The following is an 18,819-nucleotide window of genomic DNA, read 5'->3' on the forward strand; positions in this document are numbered from 1 at the left end:
GATAGAGTTTTATCTTTATGACATGATAAAAACACATTTAAGCTTGATTTCCTTTTCATAAGAAACACCTCTCAGCTCTGTGCTTTATTTGGAGATGCAGAATAAACACATTTGTTGTGTGAGAACGAGTGTCGAGGTGGCACTGTGTAATAAAGTTTTCACTTGTGTTTTTTCTAGTTTTGGCACGGGGCACTTCCAGGACAGCCAGGAGGCCATGAAGAGTGAGTAGCCATTCTTCATTTTGCACTCCAAGGTGTTATATATTAGTAATTTCTCATGTGATCAGCTTAATAACCATCTGATAAATTTGAGTCAGGGAATAAATCTGAGACCAAATTAAAACATATCAGTGCAATTATAAAGAAAAGTCTTCAGCTGTCTGACATTCAGCATGCCACCCTGCTCCCTGCGTCTTTAGAGGTCAGGCGGTCCAATTAGTATGTGAGATGGGGTCATGAGGCTGAGACGGTGCATAACATGCCTCACCCTCTCTTGTCTGTCTCGTCTCTCCAGCATTAAGCCCTTCTCCCAGCAGAGTTACACCATGCAAGCGTCCGGCCCGGCCCCCATAACAGGTGGGTGCTCTTTCGCTCTCCTGCCGTGTTGACAGAGGGCTGTCATGCTGGCAAAGTGATGAGACAAGGCGGCTCATGATGAAGAGCCTGCACAAAACTCAAAGTCACTTCATTTTCTTTTTAAGTTTTACTTTGTTGCACTCAGAGCACACATTTATGCACACACTACCCTCTCCTCTCCAGGTTATGAAAGCACAGCAGGGCTGTCCATGTCTCCCGGTGCCCCTCCTTGGCAGGGTAGAAGTATTGCCAGCTCCAAGCTCCGAATGCTGGAGTTCTCCGCCTTCCTGGAGCAACCTCAGGATCCAGAGACTGTGAGTAGACAAGACTGGAGACAACTATGTTCAATTCAGGAGGGTTCCTACCTCAAAAACACAAGTTTATTTTATTGCTTTCATCCTGTATAGTGGGGTAAAATCTTCTGCCACAGACTTGGACACAGAGTTGTTTGAAATAAAACCGATGAGCATAAACAGTGATTCAAAGATTTAAAAATTCAGTATGAACAAAAACAATCTTTCTATAGAAAATCAAAGAAAACAGATGTCACCAAAGTCTTGAAAAAGACATTGGTTCAAAAAAATGTTTAATCTTTGGTAGTTTTGTCGTCATAAGGGCATGACAACAACCCCCAGAGATCATAGGATACACTGTATCCTACGTAAAGAATATACACAACAGCACATCACATGTTCATGAATGGTACAAGAGGGAAGAAAAGGGTTGGACCCTTGAAACAGGTGACAAGATACTATAATAAATATGCAATGGTGGAGCAAGCCCAATGTGACAGATGTTCTGGAGTGCTTGACTTGCACTTGGCTTTTGTGGCAATTTAGCAAACGGGACATTTGACGTTTTGGCTCTGTTCAGCTCCTGATATGCGCTTTTGTCTCTTCAGTTTAACAAGCACCTGTTTGTGCACATCGGCCAGTCCAACCCCAGCTACAGCGACCCCTATCTGGAGTCGGTGGACATCAGGCAGATCTACGACAAGTTCCCAGAGAAGAAAGGAGGCCTGAAGGAGCTTTTTGACAAAGGGCCACACAACGCTTTCTTTCTTGTCAAGTTCTGGGTAAAGCATTTTTGTGCATTTAAAAAAATATATATTTTCAGAGATGTCCAGCTCAGTTTGGATCCTATTTTGTTGCATTTTCATCCAGTTCCATTCTACTAAGTTCATCTACTGTAAATCCAGCTCAATTATTTACTTTAATTTCAACTGATAAATCACTAATTTCAGTTAAAATCCATTTTTATTATGTTAAGCCCAGTTTGGTATGTGTGTGTGTGGGATGTTTCATACATCATCAAAGCATATAATCCTCCCCAAGTTATGAAGGTAAGGTGAGAGTGCAGTGAATACTCTTGTTAATGCTTTGTAGCACCTGTTGGCTGTTAATGGCCTAACGGTGTTAACTGTGTTGAGATAGCTTAAACATTGGAGTTAAAGGAACTTAAGTACGATTTAGAGGTAGAATGAATGGAAAGTTATTGCTCCACTGACTTGATTGGTGGTTTATATGCTTGCAAAAAAGGCATTGCTGCACAGGATGCATTTGGTGTGGGTGTGTTTGTATATGTCTCTGATGTGTGTGTGTGTGTGTGTGATTGTGTGTGACAGAAGCCTTGGGGAGAGTGGCAGGCCTGATCTTTCACCAGGGGAAATGTGAGCCCAGGCACCTGTCCCTGTGCTATTAGACTGAGTCCTACCCTCATGCCCCCTCCCATACACTTATTTATAGATAAGCCCCCCCCAAAACACACACACATACACATACACACACACACACACACACACACACACACACACACACACACACAAACAGACAGACAAACACAGTACACCACCACCCCCAACTCACCATTACACACTGAGATAGATAAGAGAGTAAAGCATGATGACAAAGTCAAATTAAAGGGAAATTTGGGTATTTTTCAACCTGGACCCTATTTTCCCATCTTTTGGTGTCTAAGTGACTAATGGGGACAACAATTTTTGAAAGTGGACCAGTATTGAGCGAGAGCGCTTCAGTGGGCAGCCGCGAAAGGAGCTGCAATGTAATTTGACAGGGCAATTGTGCACCATAAATGTACGTCCACTGAAAGTGCTTGTTTTTGCCACTGACAGGCTCAGATTGTTGTTTAAAGTGTCTGACAACATTATGGAAAGGACAATACAGAGAAATAAAAGGTCTTTACCTTTCACTTGATCCAGTCTGTTTGTTATTGTGTCTAACCAAGTCTCGCTCAAGGAGAAGTCTCGTTCTGAAATATCACAAGAGTTTAGTGGTTGAAAATCTTTTAGATAACACTAAGCTATGCTTTCTTTACACAACAAACTCCTCCTGTCACTCCTCTGTCCAACTCTGCATTTCTCTGTATGGTCCTTTCCATAATGGTGTCAGACACTTATATATATAATAACAATCTGAGCCTGTCAGTGGCAAAAACAAGCACTTTTAGTGGACGTACATTGACGAGATGCAATTGCCCCAAAGGATTAAATTGCAGTCCGTTTCGCGTCTGCTGGCTGAAGCACTCTCACTCATTACTGGACTTATTTCAAAAATTGTTGTAACCATTAGGCACAATTGGACAACCATGACACAATGGGAAAATAGGGTACAGGCTGAAAAATACCGAAGTTTCCCTTTAAGATCCAGACAGATGAAAGAGAGTGTGTGATATTGAAAAGAGGGGAAGTATGCAAGTTGAGAAGATGAAAATAAGCACCAGAAGGGATTTAGAGATAGAGACAGAGAAAAGGGGGAGTATGGGGTGTAATTAGACACGTCCACTTTGTTCATCTCATCTGATCTGGCCACCTTGCTTTTACCTTAGGACAAGACCTTTGGTATATATATCACATACACACTTACAAACCCACCCTCGTCTTTACCTCAGGACACCTCCCTCAACAACAACAACACCAAAGTGACTTTTATTAAGAATCTATTGCACATTATTCAAATGTTTTGCTTCTCTTTCCTATGCTGCATGTTGGCTTTATAGTGAGTGGGGGGATGATGTCAGGGTGAAGCATGGTTATGGTGAATTAAAGTACATCATTTTAATATCTCCAGACTTCCAAATTGCAGCCCGGATCTCTGGTTTGTTCAGTGATTCGAAATAGATTAAAATAAAATGAATAAAGTGAAATAAAATGACAGCTCAATTGGAATATCAGGCTGAACCTTAATCGATCTAAATAACTGCTGAATGTTTGTTTTTAAGCATGAAGAACACGTGCGGTTTGACTGACTGCAGAATCTCAGAGTCATGACACCTTTGAAAGGTTGTCTTGAGCGAGGCATCATGCCTATCATGCTCTTTGTCTATGACAACCCCCCTCTCCAGTACTGGGGGGTTGGCAGGGCTGTTGCATTTCCGTCAGTGTACCACAGTTTGGTTGTGCATCCCAGGTGTCCCAAAAACATCCACACAAAGGTGTGAGTTGTTATATGGCACCTGAGAAAACCACAGCGGAGACTGGGTGTTTCACTCTGGCGCTCTGAAAATCATCAACTTCCAAACTGCCCAAACAGACAACAAATGTGATACAGTGTTGGGTTGCAGTCTCCATTTGTTCCCCGGGGGATTTCCTTTTGGACGATAAGTCATCCCCAGAATTTTGAAGGTCTGAAATATATGGCACTTGGAAAGAGAAGAGATTCTTAATAGACAGCCATCACATGTTCTTAGAGGCCTTCAGTAGCGGTGTGAATTTTTTAACTACTGTGGTTTGGTAGTCCAAGTCCTTGAATATCACATTCAAAGTTCTCATTGTCACACCACCAGATGACATGAGATTAATTGCTGATGGTGGAGGCACATGATGCCACCTTGGTGAAGAAAGATGACAGACTATCATGACAGAGGGGGTTGGCTTGGGACAGAAGAAGTTTCACACTATCTTGCTGTTGTCACAACAAAGCTCCTTTATGGGTGTTTACTAGAAAGAAATGCTCTCCTCTGCCCAACATGCGCACTCTAGCTGAAACCCTGCAGTGGTGTGGTCAGTGCCGTGGCATACTAAGTCCTCTAAAGCCCACAATTTGTTGTAAACACTGTTGCTGAAGAAATGTTCATAAGCAGTAACTGGTGTTGAATGGGCTCATAGTGATCAGCTGAAGTTCACATTGTCAGTCGCAGATTTATTAAAATGAGAAACTGAACCTGAAGTTCCATCACAAGTTGAAGCTTGTGATGGTGAAATATTCAACAAATAAGTAATCCAGTAATAATACAACATTTCTGTTGCTATTATTTTATCATGAAGTGCAAAAAATGACCAAGAGGGACTCTGTTAGATATCTATTTACACACAAGCTAGCCAGGTGGTGAGCAATTTTAAATAAAAGAAACCAGATCATTAGCAAGGTAACTACTCATAAAGTGCCAACATGAGAAAGAACAGTAATAACTAGTAATGCTCAAATCAGGCTGAAGAAGCAGTTGGCTCAATTCAATTTGTCAAAAATGTTGAGTTGAGGCCGCTGTTGTCTTGGAGGGTAAATGTGTAATACAGCTTTAACTGCTGTGGTTTGGAGGGTCAAAGACTATGAATGTCAAGTTCAAAGTACCGCCTTGCAATTTCATGCCACCAGATGGCTTTGTATGTATGGCGTTGCCCTTCTCACGTTTGACTGCCACATTATTTATTGTGGAGAGATAAAAGACATTGGTGAGTGACACCATATTAGAAGTAGTCTTGTCCAGTCCTTGGGAAGAGCAGCTGGTCACATCCATGGCATTTGATTCAGGGGTGAGAAGAAGGAGGGGAAGAGGAGCCCTGCCATATATCATAAAGAAAAAGAGAGCAAGACAGCAATAAAAAAGCAAGAGATAGAAATAGGGACACAGACGGTGTGAACAAGAGAAAGAGATGGCAGGAGGAATGGTGGGTGGCATGTAACCAACAAGTCACTCATCAGTGAAATATTACTCTCTTGATTCATGTCAGAGCCGGTGGAGTCAACAGTTATGACATATGCAACACCTCGCTTGAGGAAAACAAGCTCATAACACTGTCCCCTCTCAGTCTGTTCATCTTATCGTATCCCAAGGGGCTCCTCCAATTCTCAAGGCATCCATGACAAAACACAGAAATGATACAAAACAGCTGGACATTTCAGCACCTATACTGGGAAAAAAAAGGAGTGAAGATGCTCTTGGCTATGAAAATAAGCAAAATGAAATCCTCAACACATCTGAAAATACGATAACCTTATTTAGGCCATCGTAAAGGACGGTAAAGGCCTATTTGATGTTGCCGCAGTGACACAGCCACGTGGCAGGTCATGACTCGGGGGTGTGCTGAGGCGCAGGTTGGCATGGTGACGGTGACAGGCGGCTGGCCCACCTCCAAAGCTATGGCATTCTAGATTGAATTTCCAGCACACCCCTCTGTCGGCCGCTGGCTGCCCTGCCCCACTCCCCACCTTCCTGCTCGCCCCCTCAGCGCCCGTGGCCCTGTCCTAACGGATTGTCTCACGCCTTTGAAGTGCCGAGGGAATCCGATTTGAGCTGGCTCTGCTAAATTGTTACACAGCAAGCCTGCCCACCATGATCTAATCAGCCAATTGCACGCTGCTGATTGTAATTGGATGAATTCCCTCGCAGGCTGTTAGGGAAGCAGGGAATGGCGGTTCGGGGAGGGTCACTAGGCCCCAGGGATGAAGACAAATAGAGGAATTACATGAGCCAGGGATGAAGATGAACGGGGTGATGAAGAGATGAGAGGAGGCCGAGCGGTGTCTCAATGGCCCATTAGGAGACAAGAGCCCGACAGGGGAAAAGGTAAAACAGCTCAGCTGTCTGACGGAGGAGATAGCACCTCAGTCTGATCCAAAATCAGATTATACTTGCTTCAGTTCAAACTTGAGCTAGTGGGAGGATCAGACATAGGTGAATCTGCATCCTCCCGAGGATGAAGAAACTTAAGTCTCAACAAACGGTGACTTCAAATTGAACTTGTGAAGTTGTCTTTTCATAGGAAGTTGAGTACATAAATGCTTGAAGTTTGTTGCAAAGATGATTTAAAAATGTAAACACTAACATCCATGAGCATTTTTTAAAATGTAAACATATGACACAAGTCGTGACCTTTGAGCTATTTGAAAATTGGCACGTGAGCGGGTTGTTGCTGGAAACATAAAGCCATTTAAATGCACCACTTGAATGAACCATCACATTTGAAAATCTTTGGTATTATCATCTTACAATAAAACACACACACAGGAAGATCATCATCTTGGGAATCTTGAGGCTGGATTGACAGCGTTAATACTAGGTCAACAAGGATCTGGCCATTGGATGCCTCTTGGCTTTACAGAGAGTCACTCTCAAGCTTTGTTGAGCTGTAACACTCTTGTTAATGCGTCTTTGTCAAACTGGCACACATGTTTCTTGAGATCCATAACTGCGAGCAGAAAAGCAGAGCCTGACATTTTGTTATAAATTATTGAGCCGGTACTATGTGTCCTTGAGATTTTAGATGCTCAGCGTGCAGCAGTGTAGTGTGAAGCCTAGCACACATGTCTCCTGTTAAAGAGGGTAGTGTCTTCATGGCTACCTGCTCATTTACCACAAGGCTGCCTAACTAATCACAGTTCCTTTACTGTAGTTCAAACTGACAGGTGTATTGATGTTTAATTGAGCCTGGCATGTTATCTGTTTCTTCTGTTTAGGCGGACCTCAGTATAAACCTGCAGGATGACAGCAGCTTCTTCTATGGTGTTTCCAGTCAGTATGAGAGCTCTGAGAACATGATTATCACCTCATCCACCAAGGTCTGCTCCTTTGGCAAGCAGGTGGTGGAGAAAGTAGAGGTAAGATGCAGATACTGGGGTTTTTTATATTTGAACTTCTACACAATTATCCTGAATTTATTTTGCAATTATTACTGCAATTTACTTGGCATTTTAACATAAAAGTCTCTTGCCTCTCCAAGCATTCCTTGCATTCATTTCTGACACTGAAAAGTAAGCCAGCCTTGATGGTTTTTAAAGCAATCCTATTATGTTTGCAGCCAAAAGGTAGCAGCACATTTTAGTACAGGCATAGCAGACACACCCCCTTCACTTTTACAAAATATCATTTTTTTTGTCGCCCAATTTTTTAAAATTTTTTTATAGTGTTCTCTACTGTTAAGTCATTATAATCCAAATAAGAGAAGTTCTGAAAATAAAGATATGCCCATATAGGGTAGGTCACCTTATTGTGGTTTGCTCTCTTTTTTTGCCCTGGATTTTGCTTATAAGGCTTTGTAGAGGCAGCCCTAACGATCTGATTGGTTGAGCTTGTTGAGGCTTTATCACTGATGTATTAAGAGAACTAGACACCGTTTTCCAAGATGGTGCCCCAGTCATTTCTATGAAAGATGTTCAACTGAGGCTTTTTTCCACAGAAAGTATTTTCTTTATCACTTTGAGACTTATGTGTTTTTAGGCCCACAGAGCTTTAGAGCATCAAAGTCCTTCTTTGGCTGATGTGGCTTCTTCCTGCTTCCTGCTTCAACTTCCTGCTGACTCACAACATACATGAATGGCACACAAGAGTTTTCTGATGCAACTCTTTGAGGCTTATTCATTTCCATTGGACCTAATAGATCAGATTTCATTCTTATTCAAGAAATCATTCAATAGTCACTTCAGATTGTTCACAATGCTCAGAAAGATTCATTCATAATTTTACAGCCGTTCAAGCTGTAGTGATTTTGTATGGGATAAAATCTTTTTGCACCTTTGGGTGTCACATAATCTGCAATTCTGACAGTGGTCACTACACCTAAACATCAGAAGGGAAGCTCTGGAGATACTACTCAGGACTGACAAAATGTACCATGTCCTCCTCTGCAGTGTTTTTGGAAAAAAATATTTAATTGATCTTTTCTTTACAGATGGAAATGTGAAACCGTAATATTTTTCTAAAAATATGTTAAACAATCAAAGCTAAGACCATAAGAGACTGTGCTTATGATATAAGAATTGATTTTTGGTTTCAGGTCTTAAATTTTCAGGAGAATTAAGCCATTATTAAGAAAGACATGAACACAACATTTTTTATTACTTTGTTAGACAACCATTATTATGGAAGGTACATTGACCAGTCTCATCATGATGTGTTATTTGCCCATAAATGCAGTAAATAGCTTTCATCTTAGTTTCAGTTTGTTTATTTGAAAATAAAAAATGTACCTTGCTTGCTTCACACTTTGCGGAAAAACCCAATGTTTGTGGATAGCAGAGTTCCCACAATTCTCAACAGTAGCCTATACTTTATATGTGGCTAAAATTTAAGAAGATTGCTTCACCGATTGCTCAATAGATGAGTGATATTTCAACATTAAGAGGTCATGACCACGTCAGAAACCACCATTATCACCCTGAGGAGTGAATAACTGTTACTGGCTGAGATGGATTCCAGTCAATTACCACTGATCTGTGGTCAAGAAACTGATATGATTCACAAATGTCCCCGGCATGACTAACTTTTCTGCTTCCCGTTAAATAGACACAATAGTGGCCCTGCCCCCACCCGCTGCTGATGGATTGTACAATATAAACACATACACACACATCCCTAGGTAGAACCATCTGCCTCAGTAGGCCACATGATGATATTTAATGGCCTCATCATTTGATTATGGTTGTCACGAGAAATATGTTTATTGTCATATCTGGCATGCCATATGCTGCATTAGGTATATTATATTACACATATTACAGCTTATCACATAGATGTTCATATCCAATGTGTCCAATTGAGTTTCAGTGGAATATGTATCCCTATTTTCTTTTACAATAGATTTCACATTTCATCCTTTAATGTGTTTTAAATTCTCTTTCCACATGCTATATGTTCTGATATATTGGACTGCACACTTTCATAGTGTATTGTATCTGTTTTCCTAGACGGAGTATGCACGCTTTGAGAACGGGCGCTACGTATTTCGGATCCACCGTTCCCCTTTATGTGAATACATGATCAACTTCATCCACAAGCTAAAACACCTGCCGGAGAAGTACATGATGAACAGCGTACTGGAGAACTTCACTATCCTACAGGTACACATGGGGATCAGGGATATACAGCACATGTAGAGTCTGGAGATTTCAGTGTTTCAGTCATGCATGCTACTCTTCTGGTATTACTTCAGGTATTCTGTTTAACATTAAAGGAATAGTTTTGGGATATGCTTTCTTGTTGAGAGTTAGATAGGAAGATCAATCCCACTCTCATGTCTGTACGCTAAATATGAAGCTAGAGCCAGCAGCTAGTCAGTTTAGCTTAGCGTAAAGACTGGAAACAAGTGGAAATGACAAGCACAAATTATTTTAGAAACCTTAATGTGATATGCCAGTATAATAAAATTAAAGGATAATGCCGGTAATTTTCTGTATTTTTCTTATTGTCAACAAATCTCATGTGCAGAGCCAAACCAACAATGAACTGATCCTACTTTCAAGTATTTTGATTGTAGCCAAAGCCTGATATATTGTATTCATCTATGCTGCACACCTCTGTTGTTGTCCAAAAACTATTGACTTTGTGACTGAAGTTCTCTGAGAAACGGAAACCGCGTTCCCATGCATGTACAGTGGCATCTGCCGTACAAGCAACTTCTCTCCTGAGAGTGAAATTGTTATTGCTCTTATTACTCTTTGGAGCCGTTTCTAAACAAACTACGGTAGCATTTGCCTTTGGGGCGAAGGAACGTGTCATCCAGTGCAGCAGTGTGGCTCATTGATGTGTTTTTAATAGTTTTTCGACAACAACAGAGGTCTACAGCAAAGAGGACCGATATATCAGACTTTGGATACACACACAATACTTGTAAGTAGGATCAGATCATTGTTGGTTTGGCTCTGCACATGAGATTTTGCTGACAATAAAAAAAAATATAGAAAATCGCCAGCCTTATCCTTTAATTAATGTCACCACTTCTATCCCACTATCCCACTCTCTGTTGGTTTTAGCAGGCTATATTAGCTCTGTTGCCACAGCTCTGCACAGAAAATTCTGTTAAATTCATTTATACCTCTTTACAAAGAGGCATAAACAGCTTATCCTGAGTCGATGAATTTAGATATTAGTCATTATCTGCAGCACATTCATGCACGGACACACTCTCATTGTCCTTCATTATTCATGTAGTTCCATTCATGCCATTCTGATTCAATAAAGCACAGGGCCATGCAAACCTTCAGTATACATGCAGATACTTTCTTTCAGTTTCAAAGCACTTCGTGCTGTTGTAAGGATGTGAAACAGGAAAACTGAATGAATACGGTTGTGCTGCAACTCTTTGCTTGTTACTTCCTATGGGTAACCGTGACAGACCATTAACAGCTGGTAGCAATTTTTCACCGTCTATAAGCTGCAATTTTTCATGCTTTCTTGTAAAGTTAAAACATTTAGTCCTTTCCGCTGTAAGTTGTACTTTTCTGAATGAGCCGGTGTGCTCCTCAGAGAGCGGACGTAGAGAGGGAAGTGAATAGAGCGGAGTGTATCACCATAGTAACAAAGTGGTCCTCAACACCAGGGTTCAAAGGCATTGGTGTCCTTTCCATTGGCGGCTGCATTCCTACTGGCCAAGGGACAATGACCATATTGAACCCACACTGACGACTACATGGCAGCATGTCATTAGGTTTCTCAATGGGCTGATTTAGCTCATATTAACCATGAACAGCTCATAGACAGACGTGCATGCACACACACACATAGACACACACACACATAGACAACAGATACATGCAGACACAGATTCCACATTACAAGGCTGAGCACAATGGATCGATAAGCCTCTTGTAACAAGTGCTGTATTCAATGCAGCGCAATTGGACATAATGAATTGATGAACTTGTGTGCTTGTTCTGTGCTTGTTGCCTCAACACAATCCTCCTGCTGTGTTTTTAGATAAAAATAAAGCTTGCATATAGAATAACAGAAAGTATACTTTGACCAGAGAGAGATGTCAATTTACTTATACTTATCAAAAGTTTGGACTTTTGACTGGCACTGTATATAAAATAGTTATATCAGATGACTAAATACAAAGGGGTGAAGTAACTGCTTTATGGTTGAGAGAGGAATATGCAACCATATGCTGCTGTCATTAGATTTTATTGAAACTAACATACTATTTTTGATTGATATTGTTTGTGTTTTACATTTGAATACAATACACATAACACATGGTGCCTCTGCACTGCATTGGACTTCAATGCTTCATACTGCACTAAACAAAACCACAAACGGTGGTAAATAAGGGGACGTGTACAAGATCCAACTATATTTATTAACGAAACACTGCATTTTTAAAATTCTCTAGTGTGACCCTTTGAACCCATTTTCAAATAATTGAAATGACCTTGATTAAATCCATTATGTTGGGCTAATATTAAAATGTTATTAACTACCAAATGCTGGTCAGTCGTGTCATCCACAGTTTACAGTATGTAATGGAGGACATTTGCTCCTAGAGAAGAACTAACTAGAAAACTGCTCTCATTTTTTCCCTACTCATTATGTTCATGTTAGGTTGTTTAGGGTTTTTTGAACATTTATTCTCATTTTAAAGTAGGAACTGATTTGTATGAATTTTAGTCTTAAAGTTGTCAGATGCTGTTCCACTTTAAAAGCCATACACATATCAGTGAAACAATTAACATTTGATATTGATATTTGATATCAATAGCAGTATTTCTGTAACAACAGTGTGGGTAGATTCTGTTCGGTAGCTTTTATCCTCCACAGCCTGACTGAACAGGACTGTCTGTGCTTGTCTACAGGTGGTGACTAATAGGGACACACTGGAGACCCTGCTGTGCATAGCCTACGTCTTTGAGGTGTCCACCAGTGAGCATGGCGCACAGCATCACATCTACAGGCTAGTCAAAGACTGACACAGTCACACAGTTGGAACTTACCTGCTCTAGACCTATTGTAGCACCTCAGTGAGCAGCAACACTAAACAATGGACTACTTCCTCCGTAAGCTTAAAGCTGAAACCATACAACTCGGTCAGGAACCCAGAGAAACACTGGCTTTGTCAGCGTGCCCAGGAACACTACTACTGCTGAGGGAGAGGTGGATTTAGGACTGTGGAAGCTGAAACAGGCTTTGTGTGAAAAGTGGTGAAAAAAAAAGAAGAGGACCATGATACACTGTGGTCTCTATACCAAAGGAGCCAAACCTAGCCAACAAGACCTGCATGAGAAAGTTGTCATTGGTGGTGTTTTTCATCTCATTTTACTAGTGCTTGTTTTTGATTTAGATTCTTATACACACATGCATGTGCAGGGGATGTTTGCTACAGAGGAGTTTGGCTGACTCAGGGTGCCACCTAGTGACTTAAATATGAATAACAATTGGAAAAAAAATAATTGAAAGTAGGCTGAGAATCCCTCTTTTGCACATCCATAAAATATCACTGTTTTTGGTGCCAATCTTTTTGTGTTATTTGAGCATTTGAGTAATTATGTACAGAACCACATCCATCTCCTCTAAACAGTTATGAAAATAAGAGGCTAAAATGATTTAAAAGAGCTATTGTATTCACTTTGTTTGATGTTTAATGTTAAATGTTTCTTGTATTGTCTTACTGTTTTTGATTGAAAATGATCTGACTACACCAAAAGGCACATAATAACACTGCTAACTTGAACCAGATTTGGATCTGTAAGCTGATTACAGAGGTCGTCTGTAAGTGTAACTTGCCCTGACGTGTCAGATGAAAATACAAGTGTTTCTTACAAAACTCCTCTCTGTTGCTGGGTTTTTACATTCTATGAAATGTGTTGGCAGTTGCTGCGACATGTGGGGTAAATATATATTATCAAATATGCAGGGTTTTATACTCTATACATATACAACACACATCTGTATGTATCTCAGAACAAAGCTTGCATGTATCTTCATAATTACAAACATTTTGGCAATGTCCAGGTTACATCACTGAGGTTACAGGTTATTTAATAATCATGACTACATACATTTAATGCATTTTTAAACATGTTTTTATAATACAAAATACCTCTGAGATGATAGATGACAAATACATAAAGAGGCACATGCATATCAGTTAGAATTGCAGTATGCAGACTATTATTTTTTGCACTAGTTTTAATATTTGCTAACAGTTGGAACAATTGGATCATGTTAGCTCTGTCTTAATTATATACTACATAAACAGGTTTTGAGTATGTTGTGCTTCACACAAGGTAAAAAAAGTAAACATGGTAAAGATATCTGGATGCATACTAAATCTGCTTGATTTCTGAGTATGCTGTTGATTGACTACTGTCACACAATGCAAAGCACAAAAGAAATGGAGGAGCAGCTCACAGCTGCAAAAACTTTGAGCTGATTGAAGCTGGTGGCACCACAGCTCCACAAAGACCTCAAACAACATAAAGTAAGTATTTCATCCAGGGTTGGAACAAACAATTATTTTCACTATTGATTAATCTGTTGATTACTGTTCTTGGTTAATCAATTTTTCAGACTGTAAAATGTCAGAAAATAGTGAAAAATGTCAATTGCAAGTTCCCAGAGCCCAAGGTGGTGTCTTCAGATTGCTTGTATTGTCTAACAATCTAAAACTAAACTAAAGGTTTAGTTTTCATCATTGTAAACTAAAAGTATTTTACAATGATAAAAAAAGTGTCAAATCCTCACATTTGAGAAGCTGAATACAGCACATGTTTTTTTTTTTTTGTTTTTTTTTTTTTTTACATTTTTGCTTAACACATGACTAAGATTATTATCTGATTATCAAAATTGTCAGGGGTCAACCTACTTATCAATGAATCACCTAATCATTCACGCAATGGACCCCAGGAAGAGTAGCTGTTGCCTTGGTAACAATTAATGGGGATCCAAAGAAACAATAAACAATTTCAGCACTAAATTAATATTAGTGAAACATTTAGCTTTCTCTTTCTCTTAATTGGCAGTGTCATACCAAAGTCACAGTTTGATTGACGTCTATGCATGTTTTGTATTATTTTAATGTTAGAACAAAAGTACACTGATACCTTGAATTTAAAAAAGTACAGTACATACTGTATATTAGTATAGAATTGGGACAAAACTATTGTTCAATGGAAGTAACCATTGCCATCTAGTGGTGTTAAGACATCATTACACTTTTCCCATCTACTACGTACTTTGCAATTTACACAGTTTGAGTGAAGCTCAAAGACTGAGCTGGTAATTACCGAACACCAAAACTACATTTTGGAGCTTGGAGACCAGTAGCTGTTGGTGCCAATTCCCATATAATCCCTCCTGTGGCCATAGAATGAGTTTTGAAGTGCTCACTGCTATGAAGGAATAAATGGGGCATAGGACAGACACTTTACTGAATTGGCAGCTTTCTCACTCATTATACCCACTTCAGTTTTCTATTATTAGTATAACTGATAAGTATAAGTATAACCTCTCTTTTAATAAAAATGGAGAATATGGGTTTTTGCATTTGCGTAATGGTACATTACACAAATGGTTCATTCAATTCAAACCATTTCTACAGGATGATTTACCCTTAAACTGTAGGCTTTGAGCCCTGCACTCCATAAACTCTTTATCCAAAAAGTTACTTTCAACTCCCAGGTGTAAACTGACAATGTGGCACTGTAATAGAGAAACAAGTTCACAAAGGGTTAGAGAAACAGCCCAACAGGTGTAGCAGCTCCAAAAGCAGGGAGCAAAAGGCTTATTCTGGTAATCCCATTTGAAAGAATTCAGGCAGGTTGCTACAATTATGGCAATCCACTCTCAGATGTCTGACCTCACTGGAAACAGACAGCTTGTGTTTTATCCACAGAGATTCCTGCTAAAACTCAGCATAAAGATTTCATACCTGTGTGGAAGTATTACATGTAGAGTAGAGATTTGAATTTAAGGTCATGACCTGTAGGGAAAAACAGTGAACTTCCAATTGCTGTTTATGATTTATGGTTTTAGTAAGACTGAAGGTTAAAGAACAAAACTGGTTTCTCTTTCACTCAAAAAATCCCCTCATGATGACCATAATCCTCCCATAGACACAGTGTGGACAAAATAAGAGGAACTTTGTAATGTAATCCAATTTAACAACAAACCTCAAAAATTGCCAGAGTTGAGGCAAATCCTCTTACATCCACAAAAATAAGTATTTCTTATTGGGTTGTCGAATTGGATTATATTATGCAAATTTTAAGGTGTTGCTGTTTTTGTGTCCACCTCCTGTTTCAAGAGTCTGTGGTAAGCAATGGTAAATTTATACAGTATATTTTGTTTTACTGATTTGGCATCACGAAAATAGTCAAATAATATTCCTACATTGACTTGTATAGCTTTGTAGAAGTTATTAATCATATGGGTTATTTCATTAGATATTTATCATTAGAATAAGCAGTTGAGGCCACTTTTTATTAGCCTCTAATAGTGCAAAATCAGTGTCTGAAAGTTTGCACTGTGGCACAGCCTGGACACATTACGCACGGCTGGGTCTCCACCTCCTGCAGGTGCGTAGCTGTGACACACCTGGAGAGGGACTGGCACCAGTAAAACCAGGCCACTGACTCCACTTCATGCCTGTCAACTCCAAGTAATCAACCTTACAGAGTTCGTCAGATATGTCCATGCTTTGCCCACATTGTAATTTAACATGGTCTGATTCACATTACGCGCCATGAATGTCACATGGGGTTTGCTGACGGTTTTGAGTCTGGTGGGCCACACTGAATCGAGGTGCTCACCGACATCTTATTATAAAAACTGCTGGATACGACGCTTCCCGGGTATTTTCATCGACATTGAGGAGTCTCAGAGGAGAGGAGCGCAGCTTTTGAAGTATTACCAAGAGGAGACCGCGCTGAAATGCAGCAGGACCTGCTGCCTTACGAGAAATTGTGAGTAATGTTTCTCAATCAACCTAATAGACACACAAATTGAACCGTGTATTTAGCTGCTTTCTCTTTGTTTTATCCTCTATACGTGCATCTCACCCTGATTTATCGTCTTTCCTCTTCTTATAGTTTCTTGTAATCTGGCCATATTTCACTATGATACAACTCAAGAAAACTGCTTCCACCTGCACTGTCCCACACTGGAGAGCTGTATTCTCAGCCAGAGAGGCAACGTTGTCCTCTATAATATCACAAAAGGTAAGTAATATAATCTCTAATCGATAATCAAATTGTATTATTAGGAATGCAGTCTGCATAAACACATATGCATATCAACTAAAGCCTCAACAAGGCCTATTACAGTCTCAAGAAGAACTACAAACATAGGCTGCTAATGTTATATTGCTACTACAACTATTATAACAGTAACAATGATGATGGTGATGGAAGCTATAGAACTTTTTACATTTTAATTCATTCATAATGTTTTTTGTGTTTTTTTTTTTTTTAATAGAAATTCACTGACAATATTGAGGCCAACTTTTAAAAACCCAGTAAAAAAAACAAAGTCAGGAAAGACTGGAGAAGACACTATTTCAATACCACACAAAAAGTTCTAAATTGTATAAAAGTCAAGCCCCACTTTTTAATTGGGTCAATGCGCTAATTTATATATTTTCCCCCCTTTTTAGAAAAGTAGAAATTCACTAATTACACATAATCAAAATATTAAGACCAACTTTTAAAAATGCAGCATGTAAAAAAAAAAAAAAGCATATAGGAGACTGAACCATGAATCACTTCATGTCCCAGGTGTGGATCCTGACCTGTTGGTGTTTGGAAAATACTTCACATCCAATGTGCGCGTGTTACCCCACCACTATGGCCGAGTCAACGCTTCAGAGCCACTGTCCTCAGACAAGCGCCAGTTCATTCACCCGCCTCCACCCTCACCTCTGACTTCAGCACCCACAGTTAAACCCTCTACCACAGCAGTGCTCACCACCTCTGCACCGCAGAGCACCAGTCAGCCTTCAACAGTTTCCACAACTACAACCGCCTTGTCTTCCACACCAGCGGCTCCTCCAGCAGCCCTGTGGAGTCATGCACAAACAACAACCCAGAGCACTTCTCCCACACCGAGCTTTAGTCTACCTCCCACCACAGCCACCACCCTCGACCCTTACAATGCCCAAACCGCTCCTGCCTCCCCCTCCACTTCCACTCTGGAGGCTATCACAACTACACAGCCCTCCACATCCACCTCTACCTATCAATACACCACCACCTTTTCTCAGTCAGCCACCAGCCCTCCAACGTCCACAGCACTTATGGGCGACATAGAGAGCAGCAAGCAATACCCCAATGACACCAAGGGCACTCTGGGGAGGAACCACACTGCAGGCAGTGAGGGAGATCAGGGTGCCAGCGGAGAGGACACCTTAGGAGATTTGGGACCAGAGTGGCATGTAGCCGCTCACACCCTGCTGGTTGCAGTGGCCATCTGTATCACAGTGTTGCTGAGCTGCTGTTGCTCCATCTTGCTGGTCGTGAGCTGGAGGGGTCAGAGGAAGAGGATGGGACGCTACCGTACGTCATGGAGAGGGAAAAGAGGCTCCATGCGTCTGATAAAGTATGTCCTGGTCAGAGAGAGCTCCTGAAAGTGGGGCCAAAAAAAAAAAAAAAAAGCTGAAACTGACATTTAGTCTATTTTAAAAATGGAATCCAGGATGAAGAGACATTTGAGATGTTAAAATTTTTACTAGTTTTTGATCTGTTTTTCTATAATGGAATATTTTAATAGCAAGAATTTTGCTATTATTTTAAGCAGGAAGGGATGAAAATGTAGGTCATGTCAAATGATGCATTGATGCTGTAAAATATTCAAACTGACTGGTCAGAGGTAGTACATGATTTAGATGATGTTGCCAAAAAACATACAGTTGCTGCCATTGCTTTGGTTCACTTTTTTTTTTGCACACATTTTCAACAGAAGTCTCGAATTCCACCAGTGCATTTGATAACAGCAATTAGAAAGACGATATGTCCATTTGGCTGACCTATATTTTGATGTACTTCAATGAGTTTAAACTGATGTTGATGCCAAACCTCAAGGACTGGCCAGTTGTTTATGCAGGTTTTAAGTGGGACTTAATAGCGGCTTCCAACCAAAAAAATTCTACCATTCAAGGGTTGCTCAGATCATCAACAATGTATTATCCTTAGTGGGGCTTGATGAACTATCTTCTACCTTGTGGTTAACCCTCCAGTGCAGTGGGTTTCTCCTGCTAAAAGTACACCACAGACCAAAACTCTTTAAGAAGAGTGAGGTACTTTTC

The 18,819-nt window shown here is 40.2% G+C and overlaps 2 protein-coding genes across 2 annotated transcripts in view; both read left to right on the forward strand.

Annotated features, from left to right (window-relative positions):
• Positions 1 to 13,344, forward strand: part of LOC122985972 (transcriptional enhancer factor TEF-3-like) — a 30,588-nt gene extending 17,244 nt beyond the window's left edge. Inside the window, exons 5-11 of the mRNA XM_044357018.1 lie at positions 178 to 221; positions 514 to 575; positions 759 to 889; positions 1,477 to 1,650; positions 7,268 to 7,408; positions 9,494 to 9,646; positions 12,377 to 13,344. Of these exons, the coding sequence (XP_044212953.1) occupies positions 178 to 221; positions 514 to 575; positions 759 to 889; positions 1,477 to 1,650; positions 7,268 to 7,408; positions 9,494 to 9,646; positions 12,377 to 12,490 (819 nt within the window). The 3' untranslated portion in view covers positions 12,491 to 13,344. The remainder of the gene's footprint in view (positions 1 to 177; positions 222 to 513; positions 576 to 758; positions 890 to 1,476; positions 1,651 to 7,267; positions 7,409 to 9,493; positions 9,647 to 12,376) is intronic.
• Positions 13,345 to 16,102: 2,758 nt separating this feature from the next.
• On the forward strand, positions 16,103 to 18,435 carry LOC122985587 (MANSC domain-containing protein 4-like). The gene is made up of 3 exons (XM_044356359.1): positions 16,103 to 16,483; positions 16,610 to 16,738; positions 17,294 to 18,435. The coding sequence occupies exons 1-3, from the start codon at positions 16,264 to 16,266 to the stop codon at positions 18,139 to 18,141; spliced, it is 1,197 nt and encodes a 398-aa protein (XP_044212294.1). The 5' UTR covers positions 16,103 to 16,263; the 3' UTR covers positions 18,142 to 18,435.
• Positions 18,436 to 18,819: the final 384 nt, after the last annotated feature.

This window comes from Thunnus albacares, chromosome 7 (assembly GCF_914725855.1).
Source record: "Thunnus albacares chromosome 7, fThuAlb1.1, whole genome shotgun sequence".
Taxonomy (NCBI): domain Eukaryota; kingdom Metazoa; phylum Chordata; class Actinopteri; order Scombriformes; family Scombridae; genus Thunnus; species Thunnus albacares.

Bases quoted from the DNA above. Each gene is read 5' to 3' on its own strand.
- LOC122985587 (XM_044356359.1), top strand. From the start codon at position 16,264: ATGAATGTCACATGGGGTTTGCTGACGGTTTTGAGTCTGGTGGGCCAC. The intron at 16,484-16,609 runs GTGAGTAATGTT...CTCTTCTTATAG, and splicing joins CTGCTGCCTTACGAGAAATT to TTTCTTGTAATCTGGCCATA. The intron at 16,739-17,293 runs GTAAGTAATATA...TTCATGTCCCAG, and splicing joins CCTCTATAATATCACAAAAG to GTGTGGATCCTGACCTGTTG.